Genomic DNA, 19,859 nt, shown 5'->3' with positions numbered 1-19,859 from the left:
AAATCATCACTGGAATGGGGAGAATGAATAACTCAAGCAACAGAAATGACTTGTCAGAGGAAGAGGACAAGCTTAAAGTTAGCAGGGCAGCTAACTGGCTATTTAGATGACTTACCTCAGTTTATCTATCTTTCTCTGGCTGAAAGCTTATACAGCATGTCTCTGCTATGTATTTTGTACTGAATTTAAGGTAGCATCCTTGATTTCTTTACAGTTTGCGTTGCTGGACATGCCAGTGATACAGGTTCTGCATATTTCTAGTAGTCCTCTAGTTTGACATGCCACATAATGTAAATGTACATAATGTTGTAAATTCATTATTGGAAAAACATTTTTTGGGAAAAAACGGTGAAATAGAAGGCATCTTGCGTATTTAGCATATGGACATATTCAGAGAAATAAGAAAGGTGGTCCTTTTGCTCACAGACTCCAGTCTCTTGCTTGTGCTGCCTAGTACACTACCCAGTCCCTCAGGTTCATCCACATGTAAAATGTGCTCTGCCAGCATTCATCAGTTGAATTGTATCTGTGAATAAATAAAAAAAATCGATCTTGATTGATGACCGAGGTAAGAGTTACACTAATGCTACCTTGTTGGATATTATTGGCCTTTAGATCAATAGCTTGGCTAGCAGTCAGGACTGGTTGACACCACAGGGATTTCCAGTGATTCTATGACGCATTTGTGATTTGTGCAGTTTGTGCGGGGTACTGTGGCAGAACGGAAACATAAGGACGATCTTTTCTTCTCTTCACTGTGCTGCGCTACAGAATAACATGATGAGTAACACAAGAAATAACCAACCAGCTCTAGGCTGGAATGCTACTTTAGGTGTCACTGTCTAAACAAAACCATGTATCTTTTTTTCGTTTTTCATTTTTCTTTCTTTCTTTTTTTTTTTGAATTTTAATAATTTGAAAATGCCAGCTGCCTTTGCATTGTGTCAAAATGTCATGATGCACTGTCCAGGTCCAAGAGTAAAATCTTGTTACATTAACAGGCATTGAAAGTTAAAAGTGTTTTTTTTTTCTTTTTCTTTTAAAGTTACTGTTCTGGAGATATGAGGCCTTATTCTCCAAAAAATTGCAAAGCACATTTCATGGCTAAACAAGAGCCATCTTGAAACCTAAATTTTGTTTTTGCTTTTTAATTTTGTGAATTTCTTCACTGTGGACTACAGAATATGACATAAGCAGAGCAGCACTTCTCTGTAAAGTGTGTTATGGGCTGTAAACGAGCAGGTGGAAGTCTGCCATTTCCGGGCTGTGACTGTAAGGCATACCGTGTGGGTTGGCTCTGAATGATTGATGAGGACAGAGTGCTGCTTTCCTTTCGTGGTGATGGAGGGACGGTAAAGAGGGCCAAAGCTTTGGGTGAGCATGTCAGTCCAGCCGCTCTGCAACTCACCTCATGTCCCTGACCCAGTGTTACCCAGTGACCTGCACCCCAAGAATCAGAGAAAACTATGCAATGTTTGAATTGTCACACTGTGGTCTGTGCATGTTCTACATCTGTTACACTGTACCTGCAATGTCTCTCAGAAAACACTGCTCATAGTGTTCTTACAACATATGGCTTGTTACTGTCTTACATAACATAATTTCCTGTTGACATCAGATGTTTTTCCTGTTTTGGATTTGTTGTGGTTCGCATGTGCTGTTTGTTCAAGTGTCAGGTGGTCATTAATGACAGTGTTGTCCAAGCTGTTGCTCTATCACAGCTTACCAGACTGAAGCTACAATGCAAATGTGACTGTGCTGAGTTGTAAAATTGTTTTCATGTTAGTTTTTGCTGTCATGGTAGCAGCAAGCGTTGCACATATAGATCCCAAGAATGCCATACCAGCAGTGAAGTAAGGAGGTGAGAGCATCGTGATGTGGGGCTGCCTCTCTGCAAATGATACTGAAGGCTTTACACATTACCGAAGGAAACATGAATGGAGCAATGTTCGGGACATATTAGAGGAGAATTTTATCTCCTCCGCAAAGAAAATGAATCCGGGAGGAGATGGATGTTTCAACAAGACAACAATCCCAAACATACAGCCAAAATAACTGAAGTGTGCTTGAATCACGTAGGAAATTTATGGAGGATTTTAAAACTGTCCATCAGAGGAACTCTTGTAACCTTGGGGAATTGAAGATGGTTTGCCAAAAGAAATGGGCCAAAAACTGAACCACAATGATGCAAAAAGCCAATTATTTATTTAACATAGACAGTTTGAAGCCTTAATTGCCAATAATGCAATAAAATGCCACTATTATCACATGTTAATTAGGATTTGTAATCATGCATAATGTAAGCACTTATTATTGATTAGAGTTACAATAAAACTGATGTGTGATTTATATTCCTAATCATGAGAGATCAGAGAGAAGAGCAGACTAAACGGCACAAATAACCATTTTTAACTCAGTCTTAAGTGGTTAACCAGTCTTTGGCTGGTTTGAGTCATACTAGGAAGAAAATCTTGTGCTAAAAATGTAAGAACATTTTTGCCACAAGCTCACCAAGGGTGAAACTGACTGTGTGGATAAGAAAAGATCTTAACAAGCTGACAAACTAACAAATAGAACTTAAAGTACCCATGTACTTTTCTCGTAGATAAGTGGTTCAGATATTCACTCAAGGAGGCTGGCAGATTTTAGCCTGCAGTTATGTAATAAAATCTCAGGACAAGACGGCTTTAGTTAGACAAGGATGTCTTGTTAAAGGAAGATGTTACTTTGGAAACAATTTGTTGAATTGTTGGTTGTGATGCTTCCTGTCACTCAGTAGGAAGCCTTATCTAAACTTTGCTACATACATGCCCGTATAGACAGAAAGTATATTATTTAGGAAATGGCATTAGAGCTAGGTGTGTATATAAATATATATATATATATATATATATATACACACACACACACACACACACACATATATATATATATATATATATATATATGTTCAACTGCAACTATGTTGCTTCGGCCTTGCTTGGAATGACTGTGCTGCTGATGATGCCCTGCAGGCAAAACTTAAGTGCCAAGCTTCAGTTTTTTAGGAGATTGACACAAATAGTCATGCAGTATCTCCTTGTATTTTGCACCATCCATCCGTCCTTCACTTTTAACAAGACGCGCTGTCTCTACTGAGGAAAAGCATCCCTGCAACATAATGTTGCCACCCCCGTGATTCACTGTTAAGATGGTGTATGTTGAGGATTGGGCAGCATTAGGCTTTTTTTGGCAAAAAAGCTAAATTTTTGTCTTATCTGACCACAAAGTCTTATCCCACATTTTAGCTGGGTGCCTGTGATGCTTTGTGGAAAGCTTCCTTCCTTTGTGGTGCACCTTCACTCCAGTCTCTGTCATTGAACTGTGTAGCTCCTTCAAAGTGATTGTTGGCTTCTCTGTGGCTTCCCTCACAAGTGCCTTGGTGATATGATGCCTCTTCCATTTCCTTACAGTTAATCCAACAGTGTTCACTGGGATGTTTTTTACATTTTGTATCTTGTACATGTCTATAACTATCTGTGATTTCCTATGCTTTTTGGTCTTTTTGGCTTTTTATTCAATACTGAAGAAGAAAATAAATTAAAAATAGTTTTATATTACTTCCATTTATTTCTCTACTTTTATTTTCCACTCATCACCTTTTAATTACGTATCTCTTAATAACTTATTTCCCATTTTTGTCACCCTTTATGATTCTAATTGGGCATGTCTGTTTAGACAACATCTGAAACATCATCTGCATTAAACATTACTGTGTTTCTGATTGGCGAGAAGATGTTAGTCTGGAGCTTACGATTGTATTATTGAATTTCTAGTTCAGTATGGCATTTTACTGCACTGTACCTTATCACTGAAACGTTCACCTTTCATGAGACATTCTGTTTTCCAACATATTGCCTAACATCATCTTTACTGGGCTGACATTAGCCATTCAGGCCTGGGTGCTTTGCATCAAGGCATGGCTGGAGTTCTTTGAAGACTCTAAGATATGAGAGTTTTGGTTTGTTTAACATGTTGTGACTCCATATGTGTTATTTCATAGTTTTGGCATCTTCACTATTATCCTAAAATGTGGAAAATCGTTAAAATAAAAAAAAAACAAAACATTTGACTGGCGAATCTCCTTTATTTTTAGTTGGCTCAGCGGAAAAGATTCAGTGTGTTTGTTTACATTTGCCGATTTCCAAATGAGGAGTACTTGACATGTTTACCAGTGGGTTCTGGTAAAAGCTTGATCTATGAGGCCTGACTCATACTGTGATTATGTTAAGACCAACTAGTTGTGCACTAGGGAGCCATTTGCCAAACCCATGTGAATCCCTGTTTTGAGTCAGTCCCTCTTTTTACAGTCACACCCTGTGTGTCTGTGATTTACTAGAAAAAAAGGTTATAACAGAGAGATGTTGTGCTGTACTCCGCTCCTAGGTATTTTGCCTCGGAGAGGAGATCTGTTCAGACAGATGTGTTTTTAAATGGTCTTCACCCTGGAAGGATGTTAGCCTTAAGAAAAGCCTCCACACACTTAAGAGAATAAAGCCTACTCAAGCTTTAATAAACATGCCTGCCTCTGAAGACTCTTAAAGCTGCATTTGGGAATTTGGGCACAGCTACCGCAGGATTAGCTGAGAGTTAATTCACAGAAAGCACTGCAAACCAACACTGATTTTTAGTAGCTGCAGTCTTGCAGGATTTCTGTTTGAACGTTGTTCTGCTAAACCAAACTGAACTTTGTTGGCTTCAGATTCAGAAAGACTGTTGAACTACAATATATACAAAAGTATCCAAACACACCTTCTAGTTCTTGAGTTCAGCTACCTGAAAAGGCACTCAAGGCTGACACAGGCATTCAGCTACAAAATCTCAATAGAATGGGAAACTCTGGAGCAATGACACATGAGCGTGTGCACAGGTCGCCATGCCCAATGCAAAGCGTTGGCTATAGGGTGAAATAGCCCGCCAGCACTGGGCTGTGGAAGCAGTGGAAGTGTGTTCCCTGGAGTGATGGAATACCTGTGGTATAGGTTAGAGTGGCGTTTGGCATAGGTGCCATAATACAGAAAATCTTAATTTAGGAAACCTATCTTACAACATCTTATCACAAGTTAGTAAATCCTAAACTGCTCAGTTGAAGTCAATAATCACCTGTTACATCCGTTACCAAGAAACCAACTATATGCACACAGCTGAAATGTAACACATAATCAGAATTTAAAAAAAGGAAGGTAGTTAGCTAAAGAGCTGCTGTTGTGAAATAAATGTCAAAACATAAAAAATATTTATTAATCAGTGATATTTTTTGATAGAATTTATACAATAGTGCATAATATTAACAACAACAACAACAATAATAATAATAATAATAGTAATACTAGTACAAATAAAAGTGATTAACTATAATTACAGGTCCTTATAAACAGCAGCTTAATTATCATATAATAGTTTTTAATGACTGTTAGTAATATATACTAGTTACATGTTCATTAAAAAGTGCATATGTAACTATATGTAAAAGTAGTACGATTTACATTTTACTTCGTGACATACAGATAACCAGTAAGTTTTTGAGTTGTATATATCTAATAATTAATTATAGTTTGTTAATAATGTTTTAGTTATTTATTAATCTCAAAAATAAAAAATTTGAAATAACAAACATATAAAACATTACATAATGATTGTGAATAAATGATCTACATCCTGTTTTAAATGATTATGTAGGTATTTACTGTTTTACTGCTTTGTGATGTATGAACTTTTCCTTATGATAAGTTAATCAATATCATAATAATTAATTGGGCCCCTATTATAAAGTAAAGCAACTTTGTGAGGTATATAAAGACATTTTGTATTACTTCTTACATATAATAATGATACATCTGGTAAACGTTTACAGTACATTTTGGTAGCCCTTATTAATCTACAAACAACAGTTATGTGATTCTTTACAATCATTAACAAATTATAAGATAATAATTAAGTTGCTGTTTATAGAGACAACAAAGCAACAATAAGAATAATAACAATAGTAAAGGTATTTCCAATCAGTTATTAAATAAACATGTTTTTAGCTTGTCTTATTCTTATGGAAAATGCAAATATTCATGATAACGTTCTGTAGAATATTCGGAAATGAAAATGTTTGATAGTTGCCATCTTTACCTTTGATTTTGGAATAAATGTTGGATTAGCCAGACTCTACAAACATCTGGACTTATAGTGCATTTTCTAGAACTCCTCTCTCCTGTTTTGCCACTCTTGACTTTTCACTCGCTTCTGCAGTTTGGATTTTTACCTAAAAAGATCTCAGATGCTGATGCCTTAGTAGAAGGTGCCTTTAATTCGTGATGGGCTCATTAGTGCTAGTAGAAAGGTTCTGGGAGGGCGAGGAATGCACTGGGATGCTCTTAATTGCGGCAAGTTCTCTCAAAAGTTCATGGCCACAAAGCTGGAAGCTCTAGGTGGCAGCACAAATGGGTTGTCAGTCAGGGTGGAAATCCATGATGCATGATAATGAGTCATTGAGAAGCGATCAGCGTACGCAAATGTCGCCTACTGCGCTGGCACGCAGACCTGCTCCTCTGACGTCATCAGGTGAAGCCGGGGCCTCTGTGGTCTTTTGGGTTTTCTGCACGCATTAAGCATGCATGTCATGGCATGTAACTACACGCAGGAGGCCTGTTTGCCGTTCCAGGGATGGTGTTACCTTCTGGCTGACTGCACTGTCTCTGACGCAAAGTCAAGTATAGGTAAGTGCATAGGGAACATGAGAACCTGTGGGGAGGAAAAGGGTGTAGGATGTAGAAAAGGGCTACATTTGGTGAACTTTGCGTCAGCATTGAAAATGTATTTTTCATAATGCAGTGGAGTATTTTTATAGCAGTGCTTTCAATGATATTCTAATCCGTGCTCATTTGAGGACTCTATTTAACAACTGGCTTGAAAACTAGCAGAATCTAAGCTTTGTCCATTGATTATTCATGCTAGGACACAGGAGCAGTATAACCTATAGACTAGTTTAATAATGCATACATACTACTGTAAGAAGAATCTGATCTGTGAGTCAGAGTCTCTAGTCTCTACCGTGCGAGTTGAGTCTCGAGTCTTTAGTAGAGAATTGTGGTTTAGTCTTTTATTAGCTGCAGGCATTGTATTATACAAAAGCAAACCCCTAGCGAAGTTTTGCACTGGGCAGATTTCTTATCATCTGATAATTTGAAGAGTTTCTCTGTTCTTGTAGCTTCAGTGGCTACATGGAAAGTGATGCAGCTTATTGCGCTCTGAGGATCCTGGCATGAATTAAACGAAGTTAGCTATTGCCCAGGGTAAAATAGCCCTCCCAAAGCAGAGAAAACAGAGGAAACATTAATCCATTAATTCACATACATTATTATCAACCCACTTTTTTACCTTTTCTATTTTTGTAGTTTCCACACCTAATAGTTTAGCCTACAAATATGGTGGCCTAAAAGGGGATGATGTTTTCAAATACTAAATAGAGAAACAAATACCAATGTAATGAGTGAATACTTGAGTATTTAGATTATTCAGGACAGCCTGATCACGCTTCTTTTTAAGGTCCCCTTGTAGCTTATCTACCAGCTATCTGGTATTAGGGTGATTATTAGGGCCAGGTTTGTTGTTTTGGGAGCAATACCACCACTTTTGGTCCCCTAAAGAAACTTTCAGCTGAGACGTTTCCTTCTAAACATTCCTTAGGGTCCCAAAAGTGGTTCTTCTATCTCATCTCTCCAAAGAACCCTTTTGAGTAGCTGTATTTTTAAGGATGTAGGAATAAGGGAAAATTCATGTTGAATTTAAAAGATGTTTATTAGAATCTCAGTTCAAGTAATGTCAATTCATTGATGAAGTATCTAAGAACATTTACAGTAACTATCAAAATGTTACCTTATTTAATTTATGGGCTGTAAGAAGATGTGCACAGGCCACAGCGAGTGAGAATAATGAAACCATGAACTCTCAAGCCTAATTCCAAACTCCTTAGGTTACAATATTAATGCTCAAAATCCAGGCCCAATTACATTTGCTTGGAGGCCCGAATGCACCGTCAAATAGGATCAAACAGCTAAAAAGGAAAATGTCCTAAGAAACTGAACAGTGATGGTTACATTGATTAGAAGCCACATTTATCCTGTGGTAAATACCATAAATGCTCTCTGACCTACTATGCACTAAATAGTACGTCTTTTCTCCTGAGCAGTTGGATGCTAACAGTGATCATTATGTTAAGGTTTGTTTAACTGTGACAATGTTACTCACTATTTGTGTGAGCTGCGATGAGTCGTTTTCGACAGGCCTGCACACTCAGTGGCACATACCGCACTCACGAACACATCCAGCCTTTTAATTCACTGAGAACTCGGATCTGAAGCAGAAAGTCCAGTTGGACCTGATTTTGACAGATGGCGACGGCCTTCGCCTGCAGTTGCGCACAAATGTATCTGTAATTGCTCCATCTGTTGTCGGAATGGGGTAATGAAGCCTTTCGTCTATTCTGATCATTCATTTCCACTTGCTGTTTCTGCCTCGTTCTTCTCCCACTCGTTTCTCTTTAATGAAATCTCTTTAATGGGATGTATAGTGTCGTGGTCATGGCTTTCTAAAAAGTTCTGTCTTCTTTAGCGGCGTGCAGTGAGCAGTAACTATTGCATAACACTCTCAGACTTCATCCAATGAACAATTAGGTACACATTAGATACAAAGAGAGTTAGTTGTTAATGAGTATAAATAAAGTTAAATACTGCTACCCATTCATTTACCTCTACAGTGTTTCCCTTAGAAAATTCTTGTTAGAGTTTAGCTTGTTTTGGGGCAACAAACTAAGCCTGTGCAATAGAATGATGTAATCAGATATTAGCAATGATTGACAGGTAACCCAATAACAGTGCTTCAAAGCTGATAATTGCAGGGTTTAGGAAAGGGAACTGATCGAAAGCTAGAAAGCACTAATTATTTTTAACAGCTTGCTACATATTATTAAATAAAACATATGATATGTTTTATTCACTTTTACTGTTTTGGATAATAATATAAACAGTAAAAGTGAATAAAACTAGTACACACAGTATTATGCAAATTTAAAAAGCTGTAAGCCTACAGCGGAGTAAATTTTAAATGCCTCTGCTGGAGTATGTGGAAAATTCTAAGCATTTTCTTTTAAGCTTTAAGATTAAAATATAATTCTCCATAATTTCCTGCATAACTGTAGCGTCTCGGTGGTTCAGATGAGTTGTAGAAAAGATTTTAAAGTTTCTCACAGGCATGTTTAGCTGAATTCAAGAGCCCCTCTGTAATAATGTTGCAAAATGCCTTGTTTTTGCACATGGATGCGGGTTTGGAACTCACTTACTCACATAAGTTTAGCAGTCTGAAGTATCTCCACAAGAGGGCACACAATCACTTTTGTGGAGCAGGATAATCAAGCAATCTCATTTTTTTTAACAAGATAATATGGTGATGATTATTCTTAGATATCACCTAGGCCTACTGCAAATTGAAATATAACGCATGTACCGTTGTAATTTTGGACCCGATAATATGACACTAATATAGTATGGACGTAATTTGCACTGTTTTAGCCTCTAGCATGCTGCTTGTTGCACGCAGAAAAGATTAGACTCAAAATGTGAAATTGCGCTGTAGTGCTTGAGCCTAAAATGATTTTTAAGACCACTACACACTGGATGTGCCACACCACAGCAAGCTGCATCACAAAATGAAAAAGCATTGTTTGTAATGAAGGACTCTGAGCCTGTTTAGTTTCACAATGTGCCATTTTGCCATTACTACATTAAATTATATTTCTACAAATCCATTTTGAGACCACAAAAAGCCACGGATGATAATATGTGGCTTGAAATTTACAAAGAGAAAAGCAATTCCAGTCTTTCAGATAAACAAACAAGTGCTAATGATATATTACCTCAGCTAAGGTTACTAGCCTAGTCTTTTTTCATTTCAATAAATTTAAGTAAAATAAAAGTAGAGCGAAAAAATAAACTTGATCCTGAACTCCCAATGCAGTCCATTCTGTGTAGTATAGCAGCATTTTGTACTATATATATATATATATATATATATATATATATATATATATATATATATATATAGCCAGTCTCAACATCTGCAGAATATGTACAGGCACAACGAGAAAGTAACCAGTCAAACACTGTGGACAGCTATTCTCTGCAGGGTGCCTTCCTTTTTTTTTGAGGAAAGGAAGCAGAGTGGATGGATTAGTGGGTGGGTGATCAAGATTACAGGGTGGCCTGTCCACTAATTCCCATGGTAGGGAAGAACACTGCTGTAGTGCAGAACATGGTATATAAGAGCCTTTGCCTTCACCGCAAGTTTGCTCTTTAGGCTGGTCCAGTCCATGCTTGCGCCTGCTGTGGTGCATTCATTCTCATGTCACAGTGGTCCACACAGTGGTCAGTGTAAAGCTCAGTGAGAGACTGCTATTGGGATTTGATCGCTCAGCAGGAGCCAAGATGTGACCTCTATCCCTGCTTCACTGTGTACCTGAACCAGCAGCATTTGACATTTCCCATTTCAGCCAGCCAGAACAGCCTGTGACAGCAACAACACGCATACACACACACACACACACACACACACACACACACACACACACACACACTCACACAAATGAAACCCACATGCACAGACTACTGTGCTGGCTGCACCTCTCCATTATATAACTCTTTCACAACTGCGATTTTATTTATATATAGTTTGTATTCATTTTCTCATACCCAAACTTTATAATTCCATTTATCTTTAAATTCCAGTTGCAGTTTATATTAAGCGAAAAAAGTTTGATTAAAGAAACAAAATGTAATGATGAGAATTTACTTACATTTACATTAGTAACGTAAAACAATTAGCGCTGCACGATATGGACATAAAGTGCAAAGTTCATTAATGCTGTTGGATATGATGATGACGATATGAGAAGATAAAAATAGTGTCTAAAATAGTGTAAAATAGTTGTGCAGTGAGTACTGACTTTTTTTGGCTATGTAAACAGAAATCTAACTTCTCAGAAATTTAACTTACATACAAACTTACAAAATTACGATATTCACTATTTTGCTAAATAAAAATAATAAAAGTTCCTTTCCAGAATGCTTTTTATCCATGTGTAAGTATTTTGGATATAACACATTTAAAAAAAATAGGTTATGTTTAATAAAAGAACTCTAATAAAGGTGATATTAATCATAGTATATCTCTGTGTAAAGCCCACTGCCAACATGAAAATTCATGAAAGTGGTTTACCATTTGTTTTGGAATTAAACATCAAATATTATAATGCATTTCTGATCATTTGTTTGGCGACACCATGCAGCGATTACAGAGTAAAGAGTTTACACAGTAAAATTTTTTTGTGTTTTTCTCAGAAATATGCTATAGTTAGACAAGCATTTGGTGTGTGTGTTTGTTCAGGGCTAGGGTATTTTATCAGCAAGGTTGCTTGCAGTCAGGGGTGCAGTGATAGGGAGGCCATACTGAAGCCATGCAGGGCCCATTGCAGGAGGAGATAGAGCCCTGTGGGCCTTCAGGAGGAAATGCTCTCCTTGTTATCTCGGCCCCTTACGCACCAGAGGAGACAGTGTGTGAAGGGCAAGAGCAACCAATAACATCTTCCCCAACTGAATTTCTGACCAGGGTCGTATACAGTGCCGTGTCACTGAGAGTGCACTGGCCCTGCCACATTATGCTAATGTAACAGCTCAAATGTCAGGACACAGTATGGGGTGTTACTCAGAGCGTGCAGGCATTCTTTTTCTTTGTCAAATTTCTGGATGTCCAGTCAGTACGTATATTAGCACAAGGCACTGTTTAAAGTCAGGCTTCATAAGTTGACATGTGGGTATAGTTTCTTTTGTATAATGTATGTATTTGAAATTGTAGATCCTTTGTATAGAACCTGCACTTCGTTTTAGTCCAGTCACGATCACGAAATTTTAACCGATGATTAATTGCTGTGCAAATAATTGCAAGCGACAGATTAGAAATCTTGCTTTCTAGCTGATGATATTTAGTAGCTCCCAGCTGAAGACAGACACAGCTCAAACTCAAATAATCAAGCATTACTCACCTGCCAGCTAAATGTTTTACAGCACCAGTCAGAAGTTACAACTTTTGACTCATGACATCTCAGTAAATATGTTTTGTGCTTTTGATTATTTGCATGTATTTGCCATAGTGATAAAAACGCACCACGCATTCTCGTTCTGTTTGTTATGACTTAAATGTATGATTGTTGAAATCTGTGGCCTTTAGCATTGCTATGTTATACCATTGCTTTATGTACCATTGATTTTATTTCTGGACTTGACAGTGTAAACAAAATTATTATTATTATTACAATAGTTGAAATGAAATGACTTTAAATAAGTGATAATGAATTGATGTAGGCTATAAATAGAGTCCTCTGACAAGTTTTTCTCATGCATGTTCAGATTTCTCATTGATTACACACATTGGAACACAAGCATTCAAGCATCCCAACAATAAAGATTATTTATTTTTTTTCTTCCCACGTTTCTGTCATATTAGGATGTCCTTAGCATTTGACATATTTACACTTTGATGGTCTTTCCATAATTCAGTCAAAGCATCATGGGATGCGTGGATAAGGTGGATTTGTCCAGATGTTTGTAGACACCCTTTGTAATTACTGATCTTGGTACTTTAAGGTACACCCATTGCGGACACAAATGTTCATTTCTATACACACAGCTTGTATAATCTCTATAGAAAAGCACTGACAGTAGAGCAGGGTGCTCTGGAACAGCTACACATGAGCCTAAGGTCATCATGCCCAATGCCAAATGTCGACTGGAGGGGTTTGGTCTGTGCAGCAGTGGGACTGTGTTCTCTGTGGAGTGATGGAGTACCATCCAGTATCTGTGTAATGACTTGGAGTGGGGTCTGTGATCCAGAACTAATCACCCAACATCAGTACCTGACCTCACTAGTGCTCTTGAGGCTCAATGCAATCAGATCCTCACAGCAATGTTCCAGCGTCTAGTGTAAAGCCTTCTCAGAAGAGTAGAAGCAGTTAATGCAGCAAAAGGAGAAACAAACTCCCTGTTAACACCTCTGATTTCAGATGAAACATTGGTTGAGCAGGTGTCTACAAACTTTTAATGATAGTAATCATAGTAAACATTTTATTATAGAGCACTTTTAACAAAGCAGCTCAAAGTGCTTTACAATCAAACTGTAAAACTCAGTAATAAAAACCAAAATACAATAAAAATAGAAAAAGAACAGAATGAAGAAAAAGAAAATTAAATTGATGAGAAATAAAATAAGATTAAATGACAAGGGCAATAAAATAGATTACAACAGTATTTTAAATTAGACTAGATTAGATAACATGTTTTCAAATGCTTCTTAAAAATATGACTTGACTGCCTAATTGTAAGGGGTATTTCTGTTTCTGGAGTTTACACAGGGAAAATTTGGAATGGGCCAGAATCTGCTGATCTAAAATCACCTGTTGGAACATAGAGAGGCAGACATTCAGTGAGGTGCTAAGCCATTTAGAGCTTTAAAATCAATAAATTAACTGCCAAAGCAGTTCTTTCAAAACAAGCTCTCTTTTCTGCCTTTGTTAGGATCTGTGCTGCTGCATTTTGTACTAGTAGTAGAAGATGGATCGTTTTTTTTTTTAAACCAGTAAAAAGAGCATTACAGTAATCAATTCTGCTTGTGACAAATGCATGGACAAGTTTCTCTGCATCGCAGGGGGATAGAAGAAGGTCTGACTTCAGCAGTAGTTTTTGAACTTCCTGTTAGTTGGCTTATACCTTATTTGCTTACCCTCTTCAACTACTTATTAGTAATTCATAAATCTTAAAATGCATTTTTCACTAACTACTACAGGTTATACAGTAACTGCTGTGTGGGTAATATATAATTATGTAGTTAAGAGTGTGACAATGAAGTGTGGGCCCACATACAGGCCCTTCCATGACTAGATCTTTGATTAAACTCTTGAGTCAGTGTTAAATTCTGATACATGTAACCTCCCACCCCTTTTCTTTAAAATGAGGCTGCAGGATCCCCAGCTGAATCCCCTTTTGCCACAGCAGCCTCAGGAGAAGCGGCCTGCGTTGCGCTTCTCTTTTTACTGTAAGCAAGACAGTAGTGTTCTCATAGCACAAATAGCACCAAACCACTTGTGGCCACACAGATTCTGGCATATGCTCCTATGCTGGAAGGCCTCAATGCATTCCTGTAACAGTGCATTCATAGAAATTCCCTAATGAAGCTCTCATTTGTCAGCAGGGTTTTCAGAGGTGATACTGAAAAGACATCATGGATTTTTGGATCAAACTTTTATGTCTTCTGATATTGTTGATACAATCAGAGATTTTGGGTTTGTTTTAAATGGATGCATTGTGGAGTTATCTTTTGGGATTTTGCTTAAGACTAACTTTCATTTCTGAGAACAGTCTTAAAGCTGAAGAGGGGTGAGGGAACCCAGGAGAGACAGACGTCCCACTCACTGTCTCTCAGAAGTCAGTAATGCTGTTTCTCATACACAAGAACTTCAGCCTTTTTTTGCATTCCATACAGATCCCAAAACTGAAAATGTAATTACTTCCTGCAATAACAATTCAGCCAACTTTCCACAATCCCCACTGTCGTACTGTACCGCTTTCATGGGCCAAAACAGCCAATTATGGATACTGTGTGTAAAGTTTATAGGATATTCCCTTAATCCAGATCTTGTTGAGTCTTAAACCATCCTACAAGCTACAACAAACATAATGAACGCTTTTTCATGGTGGCTGTTAATTTTCCCTTGAAATGCTGTAGTGGTTCTCCCTGTGCAACCCTTGAGCTTTAAAACCGAGAACAAACAACCAAAGCAGAACTGCTCAGTTATGTTACAGACCTTATGGCTCTTCCAAGGCTCGCGTCTTGGCCGTTGAATAAGACGCTGGCTATGGCTCTATGGAGAGAGCTGGCGCTTCCAAACGCATTGAATCAGCATTGCTCTGCAGGCTGCTCTGAGCATGGTTGCTGTGTTCACAGTGATCTAAATTGACTCTAGGCATCAGGCGCTCGCTTGACTGCAGCAAACCCAATGTGACATTTATGCCCAGCGCCAAACAACACAAAGCTTTTAATAAGTAAACATGGACCCATTGGTACACATGGGAGATAAGGCCACTCAAAAACAAGAAGCTCCAACACTTAAAGGGGAACCATCATGTTTGGATGTTTTTTAGTCTGCCACAGGAAGTCTGTAATGTTTATGACCAGTTTGCGTGGGTTAAGAGATCTCAGTATCAGTGACAGAACTGGAAGTGGCTAATCGATTTATGCACTGCAGTTACTCCAGAAAAGAACAGAAAACATATTAAAACATTTTTCTATTTACCCTAAGTCTATCTTGCTGATTTTCATAAGCTTGGGAATTCACAGCCAACAGTCAACATCATTACATAAAATTAAACTTGTTTTAATGTTCTGAGATGAACACGAGGTAGGACAGTACATATCGGCTTGATTTTAGCTACAAAGGACACGAGTAAACACTTCTTTGAGTATCTTCATGCTTAATAAACTTCTTTTCCAGAGAATCTAAAAGTGTTTTTACTAACATGTCGATTCGCATAGGATAATATAACCTAGGGTTAATTCTGTGTTTTGTTTTTTTTTTAATAGAATGCAAAAGATGCCAGAACCTTTACTGGTGTTGGAGTGCAAACGCAGTCCGTGAAAATGACATGGTGTATTTAGACGAGACGATCACTGAGAAATGCCAGTAAAATGACATTACTAAACCTCCTCTTATGTAAGAAGTTTTGTCTAAATGGTACGTAATCGCAAATATGTTTATTAATTCCACAGACAACGTAGCTAATTGCTGAAAATTTCACATTCACTGCAGGTTTAGCATTTTTTACTTGCGTAAAAGGTTTAAGGTCGTGTTATACCTCATACCTCATGAACTCCTGTTCATCTAGAGTTCTGAATACACTAAGTGTAACAATAACTTGATTCAAGTGCAATGTACAAGTGTGAAAAGTGGTATTTCCCAGTTTCTGACACCACTCAATGCAACATATTTATCAAGTCCCAGTTTGTCAGTGTGGACTGTTTCCTTCTATCTTCTAACTACTCAAGAACCTCATAGAGAAAAAAAATTAAATGTGTGTTGTTCTGTTTTGTGTGTGGATCAGTCTTCTTTGTTGGTGATGTTTAGAATGATTGACATAAATTTAAAATGGCTGTAGTAGATTGTTCATGGCCTAACATCATCTATTATAGTGTGTAGAAGTCTTTGAGTGACAGACATGAGTAGCTAAGCTTGTGCTGAATGGAGGGCTGTATAATATTTGATATTACTTCAAAAATTGACAGCATGATGCGTAAAACACAAGCAGAAATACTGCAGACTTGAAAGTGTTAACAAACACAATATGTGATGCTTTGTTTTTGGTAGTTGAGCCAAACTTATTCTTTCACTGCAGCCAAAGGATTTGATATAATACCATCTAAAGCTGCTCTCCTTAGTCGCAATAGCCTCAGGTCAGAGAACAGGCTTTATGACGCATGACTCTGTCTGCTTATATTAACCAAACTCTCAGTGAACATCATTTACATTTTGTCACAAGGATGTATTTGATTTATGATTTTTGCACTAATGTTTGGTTTCATTCAGTCATGCATATAAACCTGCAAAACTGCAATCAGTTGCATTGTTTTAAGGATGAATTTGGGAATAATTTGTTAGTTGTCTCCTTATTCAAAGAAAAATGAATAAAGAAGAATCAAGCAGCTGACAACCGACCTAATTCTTTGATACAGGCTTCACTGCAAAGTTGTCTGTTTACACTTTTCTCTTTGTCCTAAAATGGCAGGAGGCAGGCATGTCAGGGCTCCCTGAGGGTCTGTTGGTTATGTCATTGCTGAAGAGGCTTGCTTAAAATGTTAATTTTCTTCTGATGGAAATTGGTATAATATTCAGGGAGTGGGGAGTTGGTGTGTGTCCCTATTATGCCTGTTTCTATATATGTGGCAGGGCTGTCCTTCGTTTCTTTTTAAGGCATTCGTTGTTAGGGCTTTGGCCTGTATGTTATAATCTTTTGCCTTTTTGCTCAGGTCCAGTTTTCTCATTTCTGCTCACATTCATGATTGTAAGTTACCTGTATCTGTCAATATTGTGAACTCATCCCTGCCCTGAAAGGACCTACAAGCACACATTTTGACATGCTGCTGACAGTAGATGATGACAGCCGTGATGTGCACACGCACAGTGAAGTATGATGTAAAAAAAAAAAAACAGACATATGAATTTTGTCTAGACAGCATCATTATGATCACATGGTCACATATTGGATATTTGTGATCTAGAACCACTTGTGAAAGTGACTCAAATCCGATTTGAAAACACCAGGTTTGTTCACGTGAGTCTGAAAAAAAGGATCTGTGTCACATTTCACATTTGACCAAAAAATGAATTTGTGCCAACTCTGTAATGTGAACATTACAGCCTTTGTCTTTGTTCTTAACACAACTGGCAGTGGCAGAAACAGGCGTTTCCAGCTGTTAAGCTCCACGGCCTTATTTAGTGCTCCGTTACGTTGGCTGGCCAGAGCCTCCCTTGTGGGGGCCCTTGACGCTCGCACTCAGACATCCAGTCACACAGACTCTCGCAGACACACACACACATGCACACACACACACCCACTGCAGCCGAGAGCTGGTTCTGCAGCACAGCTCAACAGAGTGAGTGAGTGAGTGACTGAGTGAGTGGAGTTGAGTTAGCAGGAAAACCTGGATTACTATCTGATCAGCTCAGAGCGAGTGAGGTAAGGGGGAAGCACTTCAGGTTTGCAAAGAGTGAGCAGGGTAGGAGGAGGTGAAGGAGTGGGAGTGACTGTGCATGCTGTGTTGCATTAGCACGTGCTAAGAGGTAAGGCTTCTCCCAACACCCTGGCTGCAGTTGAGCCACCCGGACGTCCCGAGGGTGAAGACAGCTGGCAGGGCAAGGCGATGCAGGCAGACCTGAGATGACACGCGGTACTCCTTTCTTCTTCAGAACTTCTTTTCTTCCGTCCTGCTGCTCACTGCTGTCTCTCCGTCTTCCCTAAGGCTGCTCCTCCCGTCCTTCGGCAAACAGGGCTGAATTAATCAGGGGTGTCTGCACTAAGAGGATCAATAGCTTGCACTGTGCTGTACACGATTGGAGCCGGCAGGCACTCTTTACTCCTGAAGTGTGTTCACTGTGCGCTTCTGGGCTCTGAGGTGTCCCACCGGTAGGTCCTGTCCAATTATTTTTCTCCATGGCATTCAGGAGGATGGCAGGACAGCAGAAAAGGGGCGACTTTGTGCCACTCCGGGCTTGCTGGAGACAGAGGCATGCGACTCTCTCTCTGAAATGAACCCTTCCCCCTGGATGACTTGGGGAGAGAGAAAGAAAGAGAGAGGGAGGGAGAGACAGCGCCTTCTCCCCCTGTGGAAGACAATAATATGACTTCACGATGAGGATGTGCCAGAATGAATTTGACATCTTAGCCGGGAGAATTCCGCGAAAAAGGCAGGAAAGTGACAGCTCCTACGCCACTCTTTGCTTTCTGTTTCTCCTCTACTACTACAGAACAGCTCTCCCAAGGGTGCCCTGACTGTTTTTTCCTTTTTCCAGCTTCCCTTTTTTCCTTTAATGTTGGATGAGCCTTACATTCTTTAGCATTGACATGCTCATTTTGTTGCCTTAAAACTGTACTATGGGCTTTTTTCAGAACTTTGACATGGAGTAGTGTATCACAGAGGACAATGTACTCTGTATGTTTGCTTACAGTCTCTATGTCTTTGAGAAGCCTTGAAAGGACTTACGAGGAAGTATGTAAGGTGTGGAAGTAATGGCATTCTCCAGACCCTGTGTAAGGGCTATTTATTTACGAAAGAAAAGCCACGCAAACCACACCTTTGCTTAAATGAAGACTGGCCGCACTTACACAGGAAGGGACCAAAAAATGATGCAAGTCAATAATTTCCCATTCAGGAGGCATTCCTGGATATGGTGAGTGCTATTCTGTATTACTCAATCACTATGAAAAAAGTGTGTTTGTGTTTTGGATCATAACATCATGATATCCCCTGTGTCAGGTCAATCTTATTTATAGACCCGGCTTATACACAGATGAGCTCTGAGATTTGTATTAATCCTGAAACAGACGTCCGCTTCATGAAAGCATGGTCAGAGCAAAGGCTCGCTGGCTACATTTAGTTGGAAGAGGGTAGATGAGGTTGAGACCTATATGTCGCTTTCTATCCCAGCTGGCAGGCCTCCACCACAGGCCCATGGCTTTGTCAGCTCAATGCGCTTCAGAGCTTCTGGAGCTTGAAGGTCTACCGACTGTCGTTTTTCATTAAATTGGGGTGAAATATACAGAACGGTGACAGAATGAGACAGTGTATGCATTTCTTATCATTATAAAAGCTGTATTGTTAAAATATACTGAAGATGCTCAAAAAAGCACTAAAACACAGGCATTAGTAGACCCTTAAACTTCACGTTACAATTTAAATAAATATGAAATTATCACCAGTGCTAGTGCTAACTGTTTAGGTTAATTATGTAAACAGACAGTGGACATACTTTTCAGGGAAATTTGAAACAGCATGAATATCATTGGGTTTATATTGCAGCATCATTAAAATCAGTAGCTGTCCTATCCCCACCCCTACAAATGATGATTAGTTGATGGTGATAATGAAATTGACTACAAGGTACTGAATGCACCGTGATGATGCCTAACAACATTCCTATTCAGGTATCGTCTAATTCACACTCAAGTAAATCGTCA

The 19,859-nt window shown here is 38.7% G+C and overlaps 1 protein-coding gene across 5 annotated transcripts in view; it reads left to right on the top strand.

Moving 5' to 3' along the window:
- The window catches only part of LOC118824256 (cAMP-specific 3',5'-cyclic phosphodiesterase 4D-like), a 268,709-nt gene that overhangs the window by 151,988 nt on the left and 96,862 nt on the right, over positions 1-19,859 (top strand). Inside the window, exon 1 of one of the 5 annotated variants that reach the window (XM_036594265.1) lies at positions 17,736-19,072. The exons of the other annotated variants lie outside the window; for them this stretch is intronic. Coding sequence (XP_036450158.1) covers positions 18,987-19,072 — 86 coding nt within the window. The 5' untranslated portion in view covers positions 17,736-18,986. Of the gene's footprint in view, positions 1-17,735; positions 19,073-19,859 lie in introns of those variants that run through there. 5 annotated transcript variants of the gene reach the window in all.

The sequence above is a fragment of the Colossoma macropomum genome, unplaced genomic scaffold (genome assembly GCF_904425465.1).
Source record: "Colossoma macropomum unplaced genomic scaffold, Colossoma_macropomum, whole genome shotgun sequence".
Classification (NCBI taxonomy): domain Eukaryota; kingdom Metazoa; phylum Chordata; class Actinopteri; order Characiformes; family Serrasalmidae; genus Colossoma; species Colossoma macropomum.
Note: the sequence above shows the minus strand (reverse complement) of the source record. Positions and strands in the feature narration are given on the sequence as shown.